The sequence below is a fragment of the Rhodnius prolixus genome, unplaced genomic scaffold (genome assembly GCF_049639745.1).
Source record: "Rhodnius prolixus isolate KJV_2025 unplaced genomic scaffold, Rpr scaffold_4, whole genome shotgun sequence".
Classification (NCBI taxonomy): domain Eukaryota; kingdom Metazoa; phylum Arthropoda; class Insecta; order Hemiptera; family Reduviidae; genus Rhodnius; species Rhodnius prolixus.
In genome coordinates this window covers 33,579,745-33,604,901 of record NW_027411614.1, presented here as the reverse complement: position 1 = coordinate 33,604,901, position 25,157 = coordinate 33,579,745, and the positions used below count along the sequence as shown (strand labels likewise).

Below are 25,157 nucleotides of genomic sequence, written 5' to 3'. Positions count from 1 at the left end.
GTAATAAAAAAATATATTAAAAAAAGTAATTTCTAATTTTGAAAATAATCTTAGTGAGGTTTATTTTTAATATTTTTCATTAAAAACAAACTTTTACATTCACAAAGTAGGTCGTAAACCTTCAAACTTTTTGATATATCTATAAAAAAAAAACAAAGGAATATAGGTTATTTTTGAATGAGTTAATTATTTGTGAAAAACATATACAGTCGAAACTCTCAATAACGGACACTGGCGGGGGAAAGCAAAATGGCCGCTGTTTGGAGGTGGCCGTTAGAAGGAGGTAGGCAAGTTTCATAATGAAAATATATGGGTTTTTTTCCCCAAATATCTATTTAAAAATTGTTTATTATTAATAGATTTAAAAACGTACATAATTGCATGTTTATTTAGCTAAGTATATGACATGCATCAAATTTTTCTTAATTATCCAAAAATATTATCGAAAAACTACATATTATTGACTTATTTAATCATTTTTATAACAATTTTTTATAATAATCATCACATTTATTCATAACAATAATAATTTATGGTAAAATTATCATCATACTATCATCTATTAATAGAAAAATAGAACAAACCTTTCGGCAAGTTGGCTCGATTAGGTTTTTGCAAAATCTTCCAACACATTTATTTTCTCTTCTAGTGTTAAACCACTTTCGTTTTAGAGACATAACGGAAAAAATAATATTGTTCGTCCAAAGTTAGATTGAAAAATGATTAAAATGGTACAAGATGTATAGAGCTTATTTAGGAAACTTTAGGAAAAACCAGAAAAAAAAAAAAAACTTGGGAGGGGATAATTATTTTTATCACCGCGTCAAAACGAACTTTTAAGAATAAGGTGGTCGTTGGTGGGTGGTGAAACATTTAATCCTTAACCTTAAAATCAATGTCCACGGTCGCTATTTAGAGTGTCCGTTAGACGGAGGTTCTTTTATATAGATAGTGTATAGAGGTAAAACGTGGAAATCCAAAAACTGTCCCGTAAATGGAGGTGGTCGCTAGTGAGGGTGTCCTTTATAGGGAGGCTCGACTGTACTGTTCTTAAACATCTCTCACACTCTTCAGTTATTTCTTTTTCTTTATTAATCTGAAGAAATTGTAAAGAATTTTGTTGGAAATAAGGAAAAAATTATAGAAATACAATGCCTTCTCTTTAATTATTAGAGGATATAGCTGCTTTGATGGATTAAATCAACGACATTACGACAACTGCGGAACTGTTTTTACAACCAATAAGTGATTCAATTAACAAATCAACTTATTTCCATTTGTATATTTAATTTTGTTTTTTGTTTTTAGTTGATTCTGATTGAACTTTTGAGAGAGAGAGAAAAACAAAACATTTAAACACAATGTCTTAACTCATTTCAGATTAAAAATTACAAATTGCATATTGAAATAAAGGTAAAATATTATGAACTTTAAAATTAATATGACCAACTTTTTTGTAAACCTAATTTCCCAGTTCTAAATATTGTCATGAGAAGCGTGACGATTATATGCGCAATTTTTTAATGATTAATTGTGATTGATACGATTAAAAATTACTCATGAGCTGTGGTGGTGAACAAAAAGAATGAAAATCAAAATATTTCTATCAGTCTAAAGACAAAGAAGATAACTCATTGTAATTTTTTTGTTTGTTCTAATCAGGTCAAAGTTCTGTTTTATTCTGAACATTTATGATAATGATGCAATTTCTTGTTGCACTTTTAATAATTTATTCTTTGATATATTTATAATGAGACTATATAATAAATTGAGTACACGAAAAGTAATTACATCAAAAATGACCCGTGATTTCACGCTCACGAAGTTTACATTAATTTTGAGTTTATTCAAGTTATAATTACAATTATTCTTTTTAAAACAAGGAAAATATGTATAAAATAAGCAAGAGAAAGCAATTGTAAAAATTGCAGATATGAATATTACGCGTAGCAAATGTGGCGTGATCATTTGTCAGGAAGGAAATGACGGATGTTCACTATGTCATTTGAATAAATCATTTCGTCATGATGAATTACGACACTTAACGTAACTTTTTTAATTATTTTATTATTATTATTATTGTTTAATTATTCTGACTTTACTATTATAATTATTCTTTTTAATTTAAGGCGCGTGTCAATATCTGGTAGTTATTGACGCCCGGAGCTCTTTCTCAGTGCACTGGTTCTCACGTTACAGACAACATTGTCCATCAGCGGACAGTGAAAGAAGCTCCTAGGAATAGAAAATCTAAGAGCCAGTAGTAACTTGATTCGGACATGGGATCTCCCATTTTTGGATCTAGTATACTAATCCGCTCTCTCTTAATATGGCTTTATTTGTATAAAAAGTTCTATTTTCACAATTATTTTGAGATATTTCTCGAAAATTTTGATTTTTAGATGTATTCGCTACCGGTAGGCTTTCCACATTAGATGCGTGAATAATGCTACAAATTTTATTGAATATCTGTAACGAAAAAATATCTTAAATCGCAGATTTTTTTGTTTTTTGTTTGTTTGGCATTGGCTTTCGCCATACAGCCAGTATCATCGTCTAGGTGCTTATCACTAGAATATCACTCACTCTCCATTCTTACTTATAAATACATTCGCTTCACTCATTCATCCCTCTACTATATACAACTATTCACATAAACTACAACTAATGGATGGATCAGTACTCTATATTCCTGCCATCCTTATAGCTTAACCGAAATTAAAATCACGTAATCCTTCTCTAATCATTTTCTTGCATTCATTCTAATCGGCTATAACTTTTAAATATATTCATATTTCATTGCTAGCTCTGCTATAGACTTAAGCACATATATATTGGTGGAGAATATTATGTCTTCGTAGCGAAATGGTGCATCTAAATACCTGTACAAGTCGTCAAACATTCGTTTCCTTTCTACCACATAACGTGGACATATCATTATTATATGTTTGAAATCCTCCTCCTCATTGCAATCTACGCAAAGAGGGAGAGGACCTTTTGTTGTTCCTGTGAAGATACGATCCACACACTGCTTGGTTCGCTCTCAGCCTGCTTATTGTCGGTAACAACCCATTTATTAGTGACAGTTCCCCTTAAACCATGGTAAATCGCAGATTGGGAATATTTGTTAAACAATTTGATGTTTTCAAATTAGAATATTTATTAAAAAAGAGAAAGATGTATTGCAACTAAAATATACACAAGTTGTGCATTTAATTCATTTAACTACCCCTTTATCTATAATTTTACTAACTGGTAAATTCAGCTGTTCTCGGGGACAGAAAATACAAATATTGCATGCCAAAATGTTTCTTAAAGTATCTACTCATTTTCTAGCATTTTATTTGTCATTACATACAAAACTTAATTAAGCATATTTAATAAAACCTATTTAATTATTTAAACCTTTTAATAAACCTGTTTTATTTAATTTTAAACTAATAAAAATAATGTTTAAATTCTACAAAATAAATAGGCATTAGATAAAATTGGCCGAATTGTTATTCTCTGACATAACAAATTACAAATAAAGAAAGAAAAAAAATTCTTAGAAAAATCATTCATAGAACACTAAATACTATCATACTACAGTATGACAAATCCGATTCATAGTGACACAAGACAGACTGACGTAGGCGTGGATCTTTAACAGTCTTGACCGGGGATGTACTGTAATATTTCAAAGTCACATGACATTCTCTCCCCACTATATCGTATCAGTTACGTTTCCCCACCAATAAAACAAGGATGTATAATTTCTTTAGTTTTGTCTAACGTTAACTACAGTCAGTAGTCAACCAACTTTTGCTGGTATCGGGAAGCAGAAAGTAGGATATTTTTGAAGAATTAGTTTTTTTTTATTTTTAATTTTAGTCGGTAAGATTTAGTTTTTTTTTTTTTACCCATATTCGTTTTTTTTTCCAGGTCTTAACACTGTTTACAATTAGCCGTTATCTCTGTGTGAGATAGTTCAGATTCTCTGGCCTTCTCTTATCAATTCATTTTTATTACCACGGGCTCCTGTTTCTTTATCAAAGATTAGTGCCCTTTATACATTAATCATAAATAGATAAGCGGTCAATAAATAAAATAAAACCCTCGTACTTTGTACATCGCGTTAGAGTCACACCACTTGGGCAGACATTTTTATCTTTTGACGTATTTACAGACAAGAAAAAAAAGTAATAAAATCAAATAAAAAACTGTTCGGAGTATAATAATTTATTTAGAAAAGTGAAGTATTATTTCAAGGTCCGTTTGTGGCCAGTAGTTTTTAGGTCTGTTTTCAATCTCGAATACAGAATTAAGAAAACAAAACAAATGGAACTGTGAGAGTAAAGTACACAGTAATCATTTTGGAAATAATTGGACTTTTTATGTAACTTATAAAACAACATCGAAATCATCTAGAATTTCATCTTTTATGAAAACGGAAATTAATATTTTAAAATATAACGAGAAAACATTTTATTAAGATCAATTCCTTAATTTTTAATTATTTATTTATTTATTTTATAATAATTGTCAGGCTAACCAACTGTTAACCAATAAAATTTGGCACTAACTCATAGAATGCGTTCTACTTTAAGATACCCTTTGAGAAGGACATTTTCATGCATTTAAATTTTCTGCATTGCCATTATCTAAACTTGATTAATTAAACGTTACTTGCTTTTGCTAATATTGATTTAATTTTATTTATTTATTTTTACAGAAAAATGGAAAACGTTTGGGTAGAGAGCGCAATTGGAGCTATAAAAGCATTAGCTTTCGTATGTGACATTATAACGTATCCGGTATACCTAATACTACAAAGACCTTGGGAGAAGAAACAATTATCACGAAGAGTTAAGGTAATCATACCAAAATACATTAATATTCTTAAATAATATGTATTCAATTTTTCATCGTGTATAATTGTATAAGAATTTGTAAAGATTTATCTATTTAATGGCTAGTAAATTTTGTTTGGTTTTTAAATAGTTTAAATGTCTATAATACATAAGGGTCTTTAAGTGAACAGAGGTCAGTTTAATATTCTGTTCTACTGTTAATTTTTATTATTAACGCCTTTAATTTTTTTTTTTTTTTTAAAGTTATTTCAATTTACAAAACTTAGTAATATCATGATAATTTTTTTTTTTTCAATTTTTCGGTGCTTTCATAAATAAATATCGTTTATATGAAACAGGATATGGATTAATTATTGTTTTGGGGATGGACAGTTAACAGTTTATTGTAATAGAAATTCTATCACGTAGACCAAGAATTTTGGGATAGGTCGTGTGAATTTCATTTGATTTTTTTTAGATTCTATTCTACTTTTAAAAAAAATAATATTAATAATAAAGTAAAAATAAAAAAATACGAAAACAAAACTGACCAGTTTTTGCTTAGGTCATCTCATTAAAAGATTGTAATGACCTTCATAGAAGGCCAATCTATGTTCAGAACTATTTTGTCTTTGAATGGTAAGACGGATCGCTTTGTTGAAAAATATCGTGAGATATTTAGTTGTTTTTTTTTTCTTCCTAATTTTCGGATTTTCATCCATCTGGAATTTGAACTCAGAAACATATAAACAATATATAACAATAAATAAATGGATGCGAGTTATTTGCGCGTAGAACTATTTTTTTATTAAATCGGAAGTTTAAATCCAGACGTGCCACCCTTATATTCTCATTTTCCAAGAAATCACTGGTCTGATGTTGTGTGTAATGAGAGAACATTGTCCGAAGGCCGGAAATACAATTGATAAGGATCCGGGTGCCAATGACTTGAAGATGTAAAAGCGCTTCAAATGAATTTAAAGGAAAAAAAAAAAAAAAATCAATTATAAATAAACTTTGTCACACGCATCTATTGACTGGTACCAGAAACTGACCTTTGGCAATTCCACCAGAAGCTCTAAATTATTGACAAAAAATACTTGATGCGTGCACATCCTTTTACGGATTAAGGAAGTGTAAAAGAAAAAAATTCAAAAAGTTCTTCTATTTTAGGACCATAAAATAAGCTATTTATTGTGAAAGCTACGAAGAATTTAAATCTAAAATAAAGGCTGTAGGCATTATCGAGAAAAATAAAAGACGTAGATAAAGCTAAGTGTAACTATTTTTCGTACAATATTTCAGGAGGAGTTATCTATTCACTTAAAAGTATTTATGCCCAATACATGTCTAAAAATATATGAAATAAATTTTGAATTCGAAAATCTACAATTTAAGGTCTATACAGAGTTCAAATAATTATTCTACCAATTAATACTAGTATAAAAAACTGAATTGTTTCTTTTTTTAGCCTCAATTAGGCTAATAATGTGAGGGCTTAACTTGTAGGAGAAATATCTTTTCTGCTTCTTTTTCCAAGTAAATTGTAAGTTGCTGAACATTTTTTCCTTTTTTTACTTTTCATCAAATTTATTTCTAAATCTGTTTCAGGCTAAGGCAATAGCTAAGGATGGCAAATCAATCACTTATCGTTCTGTTGACAGTCCAAGAGATGTCCATTGTAAAATTATTGCAGCCCATATTGATACTATGGAGAAAATGTTAACGTATGTTGTTAAATTATATAGTAAAAAGCGTTGTCTAGGTACTAGGGAAATTTTAGCTGAAGAAGATGAACTTCAACCAAATGGTAGAGTATTTAAAAAGGTGGGTTTGAAATGTGTGTGGATTAGTGTTAAGTTTTTATATAGTTTTGAAAACGAATTCAACCATCCCAATTAAGAGTTTTTGGAAATACTCTGAGCAATTGAAGAGCTTGGTGCAAAAAGGAGTTATCTACATTTGTTTCAGAAAATGTGTTTAGTGGCGCCCCCTACTGTATGTTCAATTCTACATCTTTTGGTGCATAAACGAGTCTTTATGCAGACTCGTTTATTATTATTTATTCTCTAACCTAGGTTAGATTTGGAGCAAAAATGAGTTTTCTACTGCAGATAACTTTCTTTTACATTCTTTACATTCCCTGGGGGAAAAAAATTATTAGGTTTATTTAAAGTTTATATTAGGTAGATATTATTATTTTTCTTTTTGACAGGCGTAATAATATTCGCTTCAACAAGACACAAAATGCCATTTAAAAGCTCAAAAACAAGAAATCTGTTGACTAAAGTACTTAACATGTTCTCAAGTTTTACTGAAAATTATGATTTTGGTGCAAAAAAGAGTTAGCTGCAGAATAACTTTTGCTTATAGCAAGCTTAAAGAATGCCCTAGAAAGTTCAAATTAAGCCCCAAATGATCCCATCACAATGTATTAACTAATCCTTACAGCAGACACAACATAAGGAATACATCTTAAAGCATATTTAGTTTTTTGTCCCTACTAAAAATTTTAAAAAACTGTAGATAACTTCTTTTTGCACCAAGCTCTTCAATTATGTTGTAATAATAATAATTGTCTTTATTAATTATAATTACATTTATAAACATCACAAAATTAATAAATCACCTACAAAAGAAAATAACTAAATATACTGCAATCATTTTATATTTTAACTAAAGACACACCTCTTGGTCTTTCAGACCGTCAGAGTGGAGTCCTGTTACGATAACTAAATAAATGCTCTAATGAAAACAAAAGTAAAGTAGTAAAATACAAAACTGAAATTAAAGAAAAACAAAACAAGTTCCGACTTAAACATATAAAGAAAACCAATCTATAGAAATTATTTTAAATTATACTAAGTCCTAAGTTGATAGGCATGCTTACAATATTTTACTAAACATCTCCAATCTTTCCCGTTAATGAACTCAAGTATTTCGCTGGCGGCTAGAAAATATTTATTAAAACAGTCCTTCCTTATTTCGCACATTGCTGGACAGACAGCTAAAAAGTGAAATAAGTCCTCGTTTTCAGTGTAGCCACACATCTCACACTTGGTACCATCAATTTTAAAGTGTTTGTAGTTCAGATTCAATATCTCCTCTACATTTAAAGAGCCAACTAACACTATCTAATGACAATGTAATTATGTTGTATAACACACTTTTTTTTAAAAAACCAGACTGTGTGGTTGTGGAAGAACTCTAGTTATTATTCTCTGACCGTTCTAATAAGGTCTTAGGTAAAATAAATTTCTTAGATGTTACATTGGACTTGGGATTGTCAAACTTTTATAAAACTTACAGTGTAAATTACCTGTGATTTTTGAATGAAAATTTTTTAAATGTATTATTAAATTAATCTTTTTATTTATATTTTTCCAATGCTTACGATATACAGAAAGTATTAATGATTTTTGATTTCTGTATCTGCATCAATACAGCTGCTACTACTGCTAAAATGAAAAAAGGACAAATATTTAAAAAAAATCACCTTAAAGCCTTTTGAAATTAACCTAAATTTATTATCAGTGATGATTGCCTTGAGGCTGACCCTGCTTAATAAAATATTTGATGTCTGATTTAATTTTTTATAAAGAACAAAAACGAAGGTCTTCTCTATGGAAATGTTACACTTGGTTTCTCTGTTTGTTTACATAATCTGATTGACAGCACTAAAGCAGGTTTCTATGAGTTAAAAGTATTAATAAATTGAATATTATTCTCCCCTGATCGGAAAGTAAATTCAGTTTTGGACAAAACCTCTACCATGAAAGGTTTGAAACGCCCTTTAGGGGCCAGGTTATCTGCCCTGCAATAGATGAAAACAATTAGCTTATTTAAATTAGCTTCCTTTTATTTGCTATTTGAAAAAAATAAAATTTAGTTCCATAATTTTTCTTATAAATTATTTTTGGTTTTGCTCAATCATTAATTGTGCACACAGAAACTATTCTGCGTAAGGACATCATTGCCGGGCAATGGCTGCCGGCGCTTTTTAAAAGAGAAAATCCAACAGCCACACTGTTATTATGGTTTAATCTCGCAATCAAAGTAACACTATTGACACAGCAAGTATGTTTCTTAAATAGACGTTTTTAATTTATTTGTTCCTTTTTTTAGTATGTTATGGGCGATTATAAATGGAAAACATTTGAAGATGTTGATAAGGAAGCAGCAGCTTTTGGCCGAGGATTAAAACTATTAGGTCACAAGCCTAAACAGAATATTGTTATATTTGCTGAGACCAGAGCTGAATGGATGGTAGCTGCGCATGCTTGTTTCAAACAAAATTTCCCTGGTAAGAAGTATATAATGTTTTGTATGATTAGTATTGTTTTTTCTGTATTGTCAAACTCCAAGTTATGGGAGTAATCGTAAAAAGCATTACGTAAATTAAATAAGTAATAATTTATAAAGGGCGTAATTTCGAAGAAAAATCGTGTCTTTTTTCAATTTTTTTTTAAAATAACTACAATTTCTGTGGCCCTCAAAGTGGCCCTTTTGACCTCTTAGTTTGGATATAAAGTTAGTAATTAGAACTGATAAATTAAGTCATTTTTCATGCAGTCATTCTGTCTAATTAACAGTTAGATAACCAGGACTTTTTATGACTTGTCAATTTGTCAATTTAATTTTTGATAGATATAATCTGATCCTTAGATAAAAGGTTATTTTTATTTTATTTATTTATTTCTTGGAATCCCCACACTAGACTTAAAAGAACAGAACTAAACAGACGCTATCGACTACTTAAAAGACTCTTAGACGACAGATCAAAACTCTCTCTGGACAACCAAAGACTGATTTATACTTCTATTTTGAAACCCATCTGGGCGTATGGAGTAGAGCTGTGGAGTTCAACCAAACTCTCCAATCTCCAAAGGATTCATTCGCAACAATCTAAAATAGTACTTCGAACTATCGTAAACGCTCCATTTTATGTCTCCAATATGACTATACTCACTGACCTTAGTATTCTTTTTGTCACCCAAGTTGCTAAAACACGATACAGAAAACTCCACTTCAGCCTACAGTCTCATATAAATCCTCTTGCTCAAAATCTTTCTTCTAGATCTCTTCCTGACAACCCGACAAGACTTCTTTAAAGACAGTGGCCTCGTGATCTCCTCTCCAGTGAAGAGAGTGACTAAACATCTAATAATATTTGGGAGTGTTACCACTTCTCCACTCGTTACTTATCATTTGTTACTCGGTTATCACTGATACTTGTTACTTGGTTAATGCGCTGATTGTAGCATAAATAAACGCAAAAAAAAATATTCATTTTTTTTTATAACATGCGATGAAAACATTACTATGTGTGTTATTAATGAAATTAATGAGGCTAAACTCTCTCTTAAATCTTTATTTTTTTTTATTTTGTTTCAGTGGTTACAATATATGCAACCTTAGGTGAAGATGCTATTGCACATGGAGTTAATGAAACAGAAGTTGACATCATTATTACATCACACGATTTATTGCCTAAATTCAAAAATATCCTCAGTAAAACGCCTAGAGTCAAGAAAATTATCTATATGGAAGATCAGTTGAAGAAAACCGATACAACAGGTTTTAAAGAGGGCGTTGAAATCATTCCTTTCAAAGAAATCTTAAGATCTGGTCAAAATGTTGATGTTGGTGCGTTATAATGATTTCATTGTGTAAAAACTCAAAATGTTTCTGGATTCTCTTTTAATTAATTAAAAATATATTTATTAATTTTAACTAGAAAGTGAACCTCCGAAGAAAAATGACATTGCTATTATTATGTACACAAGCGGTTCAACTGGTGTTCCAAAAGGTGTGTTACTTACTCATGCAAATATGATGAGTACTCTAGGTGCATTTTCAGATGCTGTTGTAATCTCTAGAGATGATGTATTTCTAGGATTTCTACCACTTGCTCATGTTTTTGAACTTCTTGCAGGTATATTTTTCAGTCAATTACCCTTTTTCAAGTAATTATTGTAGGTTAGTAATAAGTAGGGAAGGGATTAGCTATGCGGTTAGTGTATTGGATTCCCAGCGGAGATCCTGAGTTCGAATCCAGTTGCTAGCCCTTAGATTTTATTCTCTTAGGAGCTTCTTATAGCTCACTGTCATAAAATATCATACACTGTCATAAAATCATAAAATAAAATAAAAATAAATAGTACGTCATTTTTCTGGTTTTCGCAAGTCTATCTTGTGGAAACCTGACTCTAGAAGCTAAATCCCTTTTAATGATGATAGTAATGTTTTATTTGAAAACAAATAGTGCGAGGAAGGTGCTTGGTCTTTTCATTTATATTCTTCCGTCCGGATTATTCATCTTAGTCCGCGCTAGAGGTGCCCATATAACTACCAAACTGTTGATGTTTTGAGTTAAACAGGTTGGGGTCACAGAGAAAAACAGTGGGTAGCTAGCAGGGTTTGTATTATATTTGTCAAAGTCTACTCGGTTCGGAGACAGTATTTATTCTCGTGCTGGAGTCAGTTGGTTACTTCATGTTAGTCTGAGATAATTGTATGATCAAAGAAACTGGTTCCTCAGATTTATATGTCTGAAAAGTTAATGTTAAATCGCGATAACTTGATTTCTAATAGAACTTTGTCGCGTCTCGCTTTATTTTCACTGTAAGGGTCTCTATTTATTTATTAGAACGAGATCCAACCCAGCGCGCAGTTTTAATAAAATTGGGAATTTAAAGTGACAACTTACAATTGGCTTGCAATATTCATGGCTGTCAAAGAAACTCTTGATTTCTTCAAGTACTATGAGCTAAAATAAAGTAATTGCCTATTTTGTCTGGCAAGGCTTAACGTCCAACTACCAAATTAGGTGTCACAATTAGGAATATCAAATTTTACTATTAATACTATTAACTATTTCACTATTAAACATGATGCCAAATAATTAAGTAAAAAGTAGCTATACACTGGGCTAAAATTGGGAATCCCACTTACTATAATCTAAAGTAAGATTATTCTCTTATCAGTATACCAAAGCTACCTAATTCTTATAATTTTTTAAATATTATACATATTTACAAATAATAAATTAGATTAGACTGTTTGATTGATCAAATACATTAATTTACACAGAGTCAGTTTGCTTGTTGAATGGCGTTTCTATTGGTTACTCTACACCACTTACTTTGATTGATTCATCAAGTAAAATTAAGCATGGTACTAAAGGTGATGCTCCTGTATTACATCCTACGTGTCTAACAGCTGTACCAGTAAGTAGTATTTCAATTTCTGTACCATGATTTTTGAGATCATGCTAAAATATGGTTAATTATCTTTACAGCTTATATTGGATCGAATTTATAAAGGAATTAATGATAAAGTTTCAAAAAACACACCTTTCAAAAGAGCACTTTTCAATTTTGCTTTTGACTATAAAAAGAAATGGATTAATAGAGGGTTCTCTTGTCCCCTTATTGATAGGTACGTAATTTTATTAAATTAGAGCAATTAAGTTAAAATTAGTTTTAACAGTATTTTTCTTGATAATTTCTATAAGCAAAATTGAATGGAAACTTTTATCGGGTAGTACAACACAAGATGAGAAATTAGTTCAGTCATTAAGGCGTAACTTGTATGCATACTTGCAGGTTAATATTTGCTCAAACTAGACAGTTGCTAGGAGGTAAAATAAGACTGATACTTACCGGTGGAGCACCACTTTCACCAGATACACATGAACTTATCAAGATATGTTTATGTGAACAAGTAATCCAGGGTTACGGTCTAACAGAAACCTGTTCATGTGCAACTGTAATGGATAGTGAGTATATAAATTTAGAAACTAAATATTGTACATACTATTTTTTCTTTCATATTTTACTGATTTTACGCTTCCGTGTAGATTATGATAGAACAACTGGACGTGCAGGAACTCCAACTACTGCTTGTGATATCAGATTAGTGGATTGGGATGAAGGAAATTACAGAGTAACTGATAAACCGTTCCCAAGGGGTGAAATTGTTATTGGTAAGTCGGTCCGTATCCTTAACAATAAATTTTAGCTTTGGTCAGTAAATTTTGCTTAACAGTAAATTTTGATGTAGTAATTATTGGCTTCTGGCTTCACCATAGGCTAACTAAAAACTATTGTTTTTAGCATAGTTTATATGATTTTTTTTTTTTAATATAACTACAGGGTGTTCATTTTAAGACGGCTCAAATGCATTTCATGTTTAAACGGTTAATCTGAGCAAAAAATGGTAGAGGAAATATTTGTTGCCTTCACCTCTAGTTTCAGAATATGTGACTTGATTTTAGATTCCTGCTCGCATACGCGGCTGACGCGCGACCAAAAGTGAGGGTTTGCAGTTGACCCCTATTTTCAAATACATAGTTTTAAAGAGTATAAAAAGTTATGAAAGAAACCGGAAACAGCAATTCGATATCTTCAAAATTAAAGGTGCTAGGCCAAAATCTGATATTTATTAATCATACTTCAATTTTTTAACTTGTTATCAAAGAGAAAGAAGAGCACGCGATAGGTCATTTTTATGTATTTTTGCATCCCCTTTCTACTAAAAATATTGCCAAGGCAGTAAAGCCAGTATTTTTCTTAATATCTGGAAATAAGTCGTTTTCCGAGTGATTTTTCTAAGAAAAATCAAATGTTAATAGCTTTAGATGTTCTCAAGCAAACATAAAATGGCTAAAAATTAATTTTACATTTGTTACAAACAAGAAGGTTTAATAATTATTTGGTAATTTTGGGAGAGTTGCGTTTAATTACCAAAAAAATTGGAAACCTCCTGCCACATATTTAAGTGATCAGTATCTTTCATGTAAAGGATCAAATTTATTCCTTAATTTATCAAATAATGCACTTTACTCAACTTGTAAAGCATGTACTGTGCCTTCAAAGGTGCCTGCTCAGATACAGAGAGCAGTTGATAACCTCCTGGCTAACCTGGCTTGCGTTCCAGAGGAGTCTTAAAATGAACACCGTATATAAATAAATTCGCCCTTACAGTGGTGCTTATAAAGCGTATCAACATTGAGCTCATTGCTGCCTTAGCCTTTTTCAAAGCACGTACTTCTTGGACAGAAACTTGAATAGGCTTATATGAAAAGAAACTTTGAACGCATATAGGTGTACTCAAATCTAGAATCTACTCTTGGTAGACCTTTGCACCAATTCGTTCTGTGAAATTATTCAGAACACTCTCAGAGAGTAGTGCTAGACGGTAACGTTAGTGAAATCAAAATCTCTGGACTAAACTGATTAATTACCTCTGTAATGGATGTAAGTCTGAAACCGGTCAGGGATATAATAAAACACTTGTGCTATAAAGGGTAAAATCAATGAAGAGATATTGACGTACTGTGTACAATGTGTTAAGAGGGCGTGGTTAAACTTTTATATGGAAAAACTAGCTGCTTTGAATATTTCTTCTTAATTAGCCTCTAAAGAAATTAACTATGTCTGTTTGCAAAGACTTATAGTTAGCGATATAGAAAGCGTTTTGAATAAAATATCTAACTTCTAGCTCAAACCCTTAAATTTGGACCAACTCAAGATTTTGTAGCTATATTCTTTATTTTAGGAGGTAGCAACATTTCTCCAGGATACTATAAAAATCCTGAAAAAACGAGAGAAGAGTTTTTCGAAGAAGATGGTAGAAGATGGTTTAGGACAGGAGACATTGGTGAATGCCACCCTGATGGCGTTATTAAAATAATTGGTTAGTATTTTTTTTTTTTTTTGTTGCTGAAAAAGATTTTTCTTTCAACTCAAGGTACATAAAATAAATTTTGAGTTTGATTGATGGGATTCAAAAAGTGTGATTATTTTTTTTGTTTCAAACCATTTGGATTTTGAATTTTAAATTCTTACATATCTGAATACCACAGAATACCTTTTTTTATTTAGAATTTTATTGTTATTGCTAATTTTTATTTTTAGATCGAAAGAAAGATTTGGTGAAACTTCAAGCTGGTGAATATGTATCTCTTGGAAAAGTGGAAGCTGAATTGAAAACTTGTCCAATAGTAGAGAATATTTGTGTTTACGGTGATTCCAATAAAGACTATACAGTTGCATTGGTTGTTCCTAATCAGACTCACTTAGCCGTAATGGCAGAACGCCTTGGTTTGAGTCAATCTTTCGATGAGCTTTGTGAAAATGCTAAGATTGAAAAGGCCGTTCTTGCAGAATTAGCTGCCCATGGCAAAAAATGTTAGTTTTTACTTTAAAATAATTAGTTATGTTTTTCATGTTAGATCAATGCTTGATTATCGATTTAAATTTTTTAGTTTGTTAGAAATAATAATTTTTGATTTGGACTTTTATTCATTAGCAATATACTGAATATTTCAGTTCTGTGTTTGACTCTAAAAAATATGTGCAAACTAGTCTGGTACTTCTTCTTAATACTTTCTCAAATTATAAATCGTTTTCAGTCAACAATTTTTTTAAATCACTTAAATGCAGCAATAATAATAAATAAAATCAGTTAAACTATAAATCCGTGCAGAGGAAGAGAAATAAGCAGTCTTTGAACCCCATTCGTATGTTCTCCTTAACAACTATCTATATTTTTCCCTTGTATTTAATGTCATTGACATATTGATATCGAATGAAGTAAATAATTATCTTAAGCACGACCTAATTTCCACAAAATTAAGCTCCATCGAAAAGGACCGCTTTTTTGTTTAATGTCTTAATCCATTTCTTAAATAAACACATTAGTGACTTTCGCAAAATGGTATTTCTGATTTTGGGCTGGTTTTTTAACTTAATCTTTCTAATTAAATAAATTAGTAAAGAACTGTTTAGAAATTACTTAAATTTTATTCACAAATCTTTTAATCCGCCTATTTTCCTGTTAAGTACTCTTCTGAAGCCTTAAAAGCTACTGGTCATCTAACAACGTGGCGACTGTAGTACTGCCGTAAGGTGCTTATCTTCTCTTCTGTTTTCATTTCACCGTGAATAGTAGTACTGTAGGTACAATGTAAATTCAAATGAATTGAAATAGAGGAAATTTTTTTTGAATAATAAACTATACACAAATATACATATATATTTTAAAAGTATTTAATAGTAAGATCTGAAGTTGTGGTAGCATATTGAACTGCACTTAGATCCTCTTGAGAGTTTTTACAAGAGCGGAATATTGTGTCATTTTGTATTACCTTTTCACTTTGTCACTTAACATACTATTATTAATTTAAACGTCGCAATCTGCTCCTTTCTTTAATTCGATTCATTATGGATTTTCATCCATCAGCATTTGGTTCACCAAATCACACATGGAAAGAGGAGAAATCGAATTTGAATTATTGAATTTCTGTCGATGGTTGAAAAACTGAAACTTAAATATTTCAACAATGCAAAATGATTAAATCCACGGAATTGTCAATCTTTGAAACTTCAACTAACATTTCCGTTAATTTTTATTTTTTTTTTTTACAGGTAAACTGGAAAAGTTTGAAATACCTGCTGCAGTAAAATTATGTACTGAAGTTTGGTCACCAGATATGGGTTTGGTTACAGCGGCATTTAAACTTAAACGTAAAGATATTCAAGAACGATATCAACATGAAATCAATCGAATGTATGCTTCGTGATGATAAATGTTTTGAATATTTGCCAACCAATTTTACATCACATTGGGAAATGGTTAAATTAACGTGCAGTTTTGTTGGTGCTCGTATGTAATGTGAGTTTACAAAAACTGGTTGTCTCTCATTCCTGTATCTTAGGGCAAATCTTTGATCCAGGTTTAGGTAACCCATCTCCCAAAAAAGATCAATATATTGTATTATTTATTGTTCACATGTAGATAAAGAAATCAAAATGGGTTTTTATTATTATTTTATATTTATATATATGTATTTAATTATATATATATATATATATTTTATGAATATATGTTTACGAAAAGATCAAGAAAATAACGTAAAATTACGTTTTTCTTTCGTACGTTTATAGATATATATATATGTATATACATATTTTTTCTTAAACAACACTATGTGTACAGTGTAATTATCGGTAAAGGTTGTATATTTCAGATTGAAGTTTATTTTGTGCATGTTTTTGAAGAATTTGAATGAAATCATATGTAAATAGGGCACATATCTGTGAATATTTAAATCATTAGCGAATTATTTAATGTAATGGGTGTCTTGTATCAGTATATATATATTATATATAATTATTTATTGAATGAGAAAATATTAATTACATTTATAAATAGATATAAAAGCCCATTATATTTTTCCGCCCTTTTTTCTAAAGGGTAAAATTTCACTTTTTAATATAAATAAATTTTAAATATATATTATAATATGTGTATCATATAATGTCCCTTAAACGTTTTCTTCTTTTCTTGTTATATGAATATCAAAATTTGTTGCCGATACATTTTAAGATTGATTACTTTTGCTTGATAGGGCTGTGATAATAGTTGCCGTAGGCTCCAGTATCAACATTGTTGATATGCGGAGAAGTATTTTTTCATTATATTTGTTTTCTTTTCAAGGTTGTGATCCTTTAATTGTCATGTGTGATCTCTTATTGTTGTTAATTTGAGACAATTCAATCTTTAATTATATTAGTTTTTATGGTTCTTTATAAGTCAATTAAGGGAGAACTACTACTGTACTGGCATCTACTTAAAACATAGTTATATTAGTAATAATATATATTTATATTATTTATTTATATCGTACAGTGATAAACTTAGATTGCATTAAAAAATCATTCAAGCACCTAAAGGTGGGGATAAAGTTATTGAGATCACTATATTAATAGTTTTGTACTTTACTCATTCGTGCAATAAATATATATGGTATTTCCGTTAATATCACTTTTATGAAATCCTTTTTTTATTTTGAAAGCAGCTAAAAACTTATTTTTTCGATAGTAGATTTCTCTTCTAAGCCTTTCAGATAGTCAAGTCTTTTGAAAGACTACATCAAAGTAAACATCTTAAAACATTGAACCCTAGCACCTACAGGAGGCTACACCATGCATTTTTAAGAAGGCGACATTCCAAATCCAGCTTTCTTCCAGCTGATTCCAGGCAAAATGTTTAACAAGAAGATATTCATGGCTTGAGGTTGCTCTTCAGTAAACTTACGATAACTAAGCTGTTCAATCGTTTCGTTTCATTCAAAGTTCTATGTGAGGGAAGTGATTATTTCACCTAAGAATTGTATCTGTAATTTTAAAAAAGATTAAGAGTCTAGTTTATTTTTATTTATACTTTTTGCCCAAATTTGCTATAGTTATTTCTCTAATAAGACTGTGGAATCTGTGATCAAAAACAGGCAAATCTGGTAAATGTTAACTTTTGATTGACATATCTCAAAGGAAGAGAGAAAGAGAAAGTAAGACTAGGAATATTCATTGTTTCTCTTGCGTACGGCACTCATCATCAAAGAGATGATAAATGAGACGTGAGGCACAATTAAAAATGAGAAAGTTTAAAATTTTTAAATAGAAGTTCTCAATAAGAGAGGCCTCAAAACCATCCTCAATCAATTTTACTTATAAACGAAAATCAAGTCAATATAGATGACTGAAGCTTTAAATTGATGTCTTCCGAAAATGTTCTGTTCTTTTCGACATTGTTCTGTAATTTTTGAAATGACCCCTGATAATTACAAATTTAAGTGGTTTTTACAAATGATCTACATAGTATCTGTATTTTGTCAGCATAAAATTCAAAATCGCAAGGTTTATCAAGTCGATTAGATGCCACCAGAGAGGCAACAATTAGGTTCTGGACAAAATCAGCCAACACGAATTTCGTTTTTTCTTAATTTAATAGATTTTTAGTGTGAGCTATTTTTTAATTTTTTTTTAGTTTCAAGAAAATTTCATTATTTACGTAAATTGCGTAAGTCGCGTGAGTTTACGTTCCAGATTTTTTAATTATTCATGAATCAAAATTATAAAACTAGAAGAAAAAAAAAAAAGTAGTAATAATCGAATATTTAAAAATTGGTCTAAATGGAATTTTTCAAGTTACTGTCTCAATTCTGAAATCAACCGACATTCTATCTGCCAATCAATAATCCACAATTTAAAAGCAAGGAGAAAGACATTGTTCGAACAAGATTATTAAAATTTCTTTTAAACCTTTTCTAATACTTTGTTTATTTGCATTGTAATGTGCTAATATGTGGTTGAAAATTGCTATTTGCTGTTATGGATCTAACTTCATATATGAATTTACATACAAAAAAGGTTTAGTTAGTGTAACTAAATTGAAGAGTTCTTTTCTACTAATATAATTGCGAAATAAATTATATATATAATCAGACTATTTTATTCCATCTGTAGGTTATAGTGTGCACTAAAAGCTTTGAAATAGGAGCACTAATGTATTTATTATATTTTTTTTTTAGCAAATTTCAAATAGAATTATTCTTTTCTAGTAAGTAGGTTTTTTTTTTTTTAAATTATTATTTTGTTTCTAAAAATTCATAACACAAGATTCCCATCGAGATCTGTGCTGATTAGCATTAAATAAAACATCTTCATGGTAAGTCATAACTATAACTATTGCTTGAAGAATGAGAATTTTGAGTTCGATAACTAAAGATATGATTGTTGCAGCTGGATATTCGAATATACAATAGGAAATAATTCGAAATAATGTTTTCAACCTTGTTATGCTTGAGCATGGCCCCCAGTTATAAATGATTATGAATAATTATTTTTGAAATTACAATTTGTTTCAATTTTTATGGTTTCTTTATTCTTCCAAAAAGAAAAAATTCATATTTTTCATATATATATAAAATTGACTATAATTAAAAAAAATGGTCTTACATGAAAGTGAAGATGAATATAACCAAATTGGATGGTACGAACGTGCCTTGATATCACAATTTTCTCATTTAATTATTTTTCAAATGGAGAAGAATTAACATTAACAAACGTTCCTCTTACTTCTTCTTGTCAGCAAAATATCAAGATTTTTTCTTCTTCAAAATTATCAAGTGTGGTAACAAAAAACTTAGCGGATTTTTTCGTAAAACATAAGATTGTCCAGATTTACATAAGAAGCTGATACATTCTTTATGAAAATCGCGTACAAAAAATGAATAGTACTTTTTAAAAATAATTATTACATTAACGTTTTTTTCTTTGATAATTTCAATTCTTTTGAAAAAATTGTTTCAATTTATCCTCAAATTGTTTCAATCTTTTACTAAAATATTTCACAACTTGAAAAATTGTTCCAGCACATCTAAATAAGTTATCATGTAAAAGTTTTTGTTTTATGTATTACATTTTTCATTTAAGTTTTAGAGACAAATTTAAAATTTTATATTCAATGTACATATTATATAATATATGTTTGAGTTGAATTTGGCGCCTATTTACCAGACTGTACAACACTAGTAAAAGTAAGAAATGGAAGCGTTGACATGAATTTAAAAATGTTTGGAGCAAAAAAGATTAATCTTTCATTGAAAAATAAATAAAAACTTGTACTATTACTTAGAAAAGGAAGACTAAAATTCTCAAGAAAACTTTTAATTAAGATAGCATTGGATTTAGTAATTCGAACAAATGTACCAGTTCAGGAGGTATCTGTCTGTCTTGACGGTGATGGCGGTAGGGTACGCGTATTAAGTGTGTGCTTTTCATTCAGGTACGGTATTGTGACAACGAGTGAACATTAGCTTGTCGGAATAGGTTATGTGTGAAATTGGATTATATCAAACTTCAATTGATGAAATTTGTTTTGACTTCTAGGTTTGCGATGACATTAGAGTAAAATCATAGGTAGCACATCTAACATGGCGCTGTTACATATAATGAAAGTGTTTTATTTCAGCCTTCTTAATTTGTCTTGACATATTTAAGTATCAGATTGAAATGAAATATAGTTTGGATACATTATAAAATGTTTCAGTTCCGTATGTGTTTTTAGGATTCCTCTGTCACAAATTCGTGTGAACTATTCCCACCTGAGGAATGCCCTTTGCAAACCACGATTTGTCATTGTTATTCTCTGTAGTTCAGTTTCTTAAATAATTCATAATCTCAGTGAAACAATTACTGCTTAAGTTTCGTTTTAGTTGTTATAATGATACGGTGTGTGAAACTTTTCGATATACAAGATATAAAAATAAGACAATAAAGTTATGAAGAATTTTAACTGAAATCTGGTTGTTGGTTGTGGCTGTAATCTGGATTTCCTCATTGAAGTATGGCATTTAATGAGGTAAGTCGTCTAGAAAATATTTCTAAATAATATTAATACTATGCTATATTGAAAAATATATTCCAGGTAATTTTCATTGCTTTGACATCACAAAGTTTCAAGAACGTTTTTATAGAAATGTTTGTTTCGAAATTTCACTTGTGTTATGTATGGTAGATGAATTTGTGGTAAAGTAGTTTTCATGTTACTCCAGTAAACATCATTCTTAATATCATTTAACATTTTCCCATTTTTGGTGATTTTTCTGTTTGGTAAGCAATTGTTTTTGTATGTCACATGGGTATCTGATCATGATCAATAGGACCCTGCATTGCAGATTTGACCTTGTTCCCCAACCCCATTGCTTTCTGATTCTGTTATTCCAAACTTAATATCTTCAAGATCTTGTGAGATTTTTGTTTGAATTTATGAAAATTTGAATTTGTAAGACATCAGGAATTATGTATCTATTATTATATATACAAAACTTTGATTAATTTTGGTATACTTTGTGAGACTTTAATTTTGAATTTGAATATATTAAATTTTAGATGTAAAGTAATGAAATTGTCATTTTACCAATAAAAGTAGAGTAAAAGTTAAAACATCCACATGCATCATGTTTTTAAGAAAGGTTATTCTAGAAGACATGGTGTTTTAATATTATATTAAATCAGTCTTGTTTGTACAACTTTTATTTCTTATTTTTTTTTCCAAGAAGGTGATTCTGAAGAACTTAAGAGTGCATGGTTTTCTTTTATATTCATTATGTTTCAGTTAAGATTTTTTTCTTCTTGTAATCCTCACTGTAATAGAAAATGAAGGTAATTTTTGTTTTAATTCCATTTGAATATACCTAATGAGAATGATCTTCAACTTGAGAAAATATTAAAAAGTAATTGTTCAAGATTTTTAAAGGATGTTACATTGATTTTGTCTGTAGATTCGAGTAAGTGTATCATCTAACTTTTCCTTTCAGATATTCTGGAATAATTGTCTTTTAAATCATAATTCTCTTTTAATATCAGGTCTTTAGGGTGTTAGTGAAAATAGGTTAAGGATAATCAATTAATTGTTCTTGGTCTGTATGTAGTCTACATCTTAAATTTTTAGGTTTTGATGATGAAAGGTTATGTTTTCCATTGCTTATAGAACATTTTTTTTCTCGGTAACATTGAAATAAAATATTGTACAATCTTATTATTTTTTATTCTTGTTGTTTTGTAAACCATTAATGATTGGTTTGATTGCCCGCTATCTAAAATATACTACCAAATTTTGTTCTTAAGGACATTCATTTTGGTATTTGTAGATTTAGGGAAAGTCATTCTTATGATATATATTTCATAAATGTTCTTATACAGCTATGTTATGCAATTTTTTTTCCTCCCTCGGCACACCATATTCTATATTTCAGTGCATCTGTCTCGCCAAAAAGTATCAGCTTATTGTAATAATTGGATTATCAAAACTTTATGGGTATATGCTTGTTCATCGGTACAGTTATTTCTGTTGTGGAATTTTGTTTTACTAAAGCAGTGGTGTTTTAAACACGTACGGAATTTTCTTAATAAACATTAAAATGTACTGCATTGTCATTAAAATATATCTGATGAGCTCTACACTAATCATCTTACAACATACCTAAGAGATGAAACTGCTCGTCCAGTTTCTATAGGGAAGTTCTGTTAAGAAGGCAATCACTGTGACAACGATATGAACTTTTTTAGTTTTTTTGAGGTTATAAATTAATTGCAAAATTTCTCGCTAGAATGACACAATGACCTGAACGCCAATTTTTCGATGATCCTTTTTTTTTCAATAAATAAATAAAATAATCCGCTCATAATACTTTTCGTTTCATTAAAATATATTTCCTCATTAACGAGGGTAATTACCCACACCAGAAAATCTTGATGTGTTAAAGAGTCGAGAGGAAGATCTGATTGCACGCAGTAAATTGTAAATTAATTGCCGTCTCTATTCTTTGTGTATATTCTGGTAAAGACGTCCATTGGATGGACTGTGATTCTAATCCAGTTTCCTCTCCAGGAAAGCCCCCCACAGGATGAGGAACTAGAAGTTGATAACTATTCCCTAATGCTAACACACTTCTCTCCACTCAGTATTCACGGAGAAGATACATATATCTATCCTCCTCTATCAATGGTTATAAAGTTGGTAAGATAGTTTTGTAAATCATGTTGAAGCCATCTATTTCCGTACATTAGAGAAACAAAACTATTTCTGTTTTATGAATCGCGTGTTTAAAAAAATAACAAAAATCAAGGTCCATCTTTCACCCCCAAAAAAAAATGGCGCATTGGCGTGCCAGGCACAATGTTTGCGGAACTCTCCTGTTTCCAGTGGGAACTGGGAACGCTAGCGAATCCGAGGCTTAAAAATGAAATACTGTTGTTTGATTAATTACATACACCAGTCTTTTATTGGGGGTTGTCCCAATTATTTCACAAACTTATTGTAATGAAAAGAAAATATTATTATATAAATTAAGGTGCCACGGTAGCCGAGCGGTTAGAGACGAGACCTGCGAAGCTAATATGTACTGTGATACTAGGTTCGATTCCCGGTCTTAGGCCTTGGATTTTATTTAAAGGTTAATAAAAAAGAAATTTACAGTAAAGTATGTTTGCTAGTCGCCCCCGTCCACGACACCTAATTGGTAGTTGGACGTTAAGCCCTGCCTGAAGAAATAGGCGATTACTTTACTTTACTTTTTATTAATATATAAATTATTTATAATTTATATTTATCAAGTGGTATTTTTTTTTTTAAATCTTACTCCTCAGTTTTGATTAATAGCCATGTTTATCTAAGCTTTTCTACGCGATGATCTAATTTGCAATAACTTTTCTATTATTTTTGTAAAATATTAAATTTTTTAAATAATTTTTAGTAACAGCAATAATTTTACCCGAGCGGTGTGGTACCTTAGGCCTAAGTGGCCCTGAATCTATATTATAGTACAAAAGGGGCTGGCCAATTTTGTTTGGTTAAAGGGCGTAAACTTTCATGGAAAGGGGGTTTGAGATTTTATTCAAATATAGTAGTGAATAATTATTTAAAAGGCTTTTTTACTTTTTGCTAATCATTAATGGCTCAGTAAATTTTCATTTTGTTTGAAGCAACACTCAATCATATCTTTTGAATAACTTAAATTCTTCTTAAAATCTTAAATAAAACAAGAAGTAATTCAAAATTAGTTAATACTTGCTTGTTATTTTTTTCGTCAAAACTACCATTCTGAGCTACTTTGAGGGGAGGGAATGGATTGTATGTAAATATTTATTTTAAATGATTATTAAAAATAACCTTAAGTTTTTAGAAAAACTGTTGATATAAACAAAAACATCTCGAGTGTAGGATAAAGTTCCAGGTGAATTACATGCTTGTTTAATTAAATATAAACAACGTTCTGGCTAACCTGTTAACACTTCATTAGCTGCCTGTTCAACTTTTATATTTTTAATTTTATTTTATGAGTTTAAAGAAGGAAAAAAAGATAATTCATTAACAAAATTTCTTATTTTTCAAGAAATAAAATTATCTTATTTTTTTCTATAAAGTTATCGCTGAAAGAGTAAATGTATCCATCTTGGGTAAAATTTTCGATTTTATGAGTTTGAATAGCAAGTTTTTCTTGAAAATCATTTAAGAGAAGGCCTTGAAAACTTAGAGAGTATTTTTATTTATTTATTTAAAAGATTATTAGTTTAATTTGAATTAACCGCTTATAAGTTCAATTTATTTACATAAAACATAATCCTGTAATTGCCCAGTTTTGTTTTTTCTTATTTACACCAAATAAATGGTAACTGTTTGTTTTCCAGCTAAATGATTTTGTTAAAACTTAAAATTGTAGCAACAGTTTTAAAGCGTTAATATTAAACTATAAAATGTAAAATGCAAATTAGATGGACGCTATGTTTACTCCTTTAGAACTAAGTAAAATTGAATTTCTCTTGGAATAAAATTTTAAACAATGTTATTTTCTTTAGTATTATTGTGTCTACTTAACTGAAATTATATTTTTTCATGGAACTTTCGGGAAACGGAACAAATTGTATTTTTAGAGAGATGCGGAGCTCTTCCATAGAAGTGCCCCTTAAAAAAAAT

General features: G+C 29.8%; 2 protein-coding genes across 7 annotated transcripts in view; both read left to right on the top strand.

Moving 5' to 3' along the window:
* Window positions 1–17,658, top strand: part of Acsl (Acyl-CoA synthetase long-chain) — a 67,576-nt gene extending 49,918 nt beyond the window's left edge. For 2 of the 5 annotated variants that reach the window (XM_074130490.1, XM_074130487.1), the window contains 12 exons: window positions 4,715–4,853; window positions 6,444–6,659; window positions 8,958–9,135; window positions 10,227–10,478; window positions 10,570–10,767; window positions 11,925–12,061; window positions 12,133–12,272; window positions 12,440–12,612; window positions 12,694–12,819; window positions 14,394–14,531; window positions 14,753–15,025; window positions 16,265–17,658. In XM_074130490.1, coding sequence (XP_073986591.1) covers window positions 4,719–4,853; window positions 6,444–6,659; window positions 8,958–9,135; window positions 10,227–10,478; window positions 10,570–10,767; window positions 11,925–12,061; window positions 12,133–12,272; window positions 12,440–12,612; window positions 12,694–12,819; window positions 14,394–14,531; window positions 14,753–15,025; window positions 16,265–16,419 — 2,121 coding nt within the window. In that variant the 5' untranslated portion in view covers window positions 4,715–4,718 and the 3' untranslated portion in view covers window positions 16,420–17,658. Of the gene's footprint in view, window positions 1–1,394; window positions 1,414–3,720; window positions 3,877–4,714; window positions 4,854–6,443; window positions 6,660–8,957; window positions 9,136–10,226; window positions 10,479–10,569; window positions 10,768–11,924; window positions 12,062–12,132; window positions 12,273–12,439; window positions 12,613–12,693; window positions 12,820–14,393; window positions 14,532–14,752; window positions 15,026–16,264 lie in introns of those variants that run through there. The other 3 variants (XM_074130492.1, XM_074130489.1, XM_074130491.1) reach the window with 3 other exon arrangements.
* A 2,743-nt stretch (window positions 17,659–20,401) lies between these two features.
* The window catches only part of GckIII (Germinal centre kinase III), a 148,324-nt gene continuing 143,568 nt past the window's right edge, over window positions 20,402–25,157 (top strand). The window contains exon 1 of one of the 2 annotated variants that reach the window (XM_074130501.1): window positions 20,402–21,041. In XM_074130501.1, the coding sequence (XP_073986602.1) occupies window positions 21,027–21,041 (15 nt within the window). In that variant the 5' untranslated portion in view covers window positions 20,402–21,026. The remainder of the gene's footprint in view (window positions 21,042–25,157) is intronic. The other variant, XM_074130497.1, reaches the window with a different exon arrangement.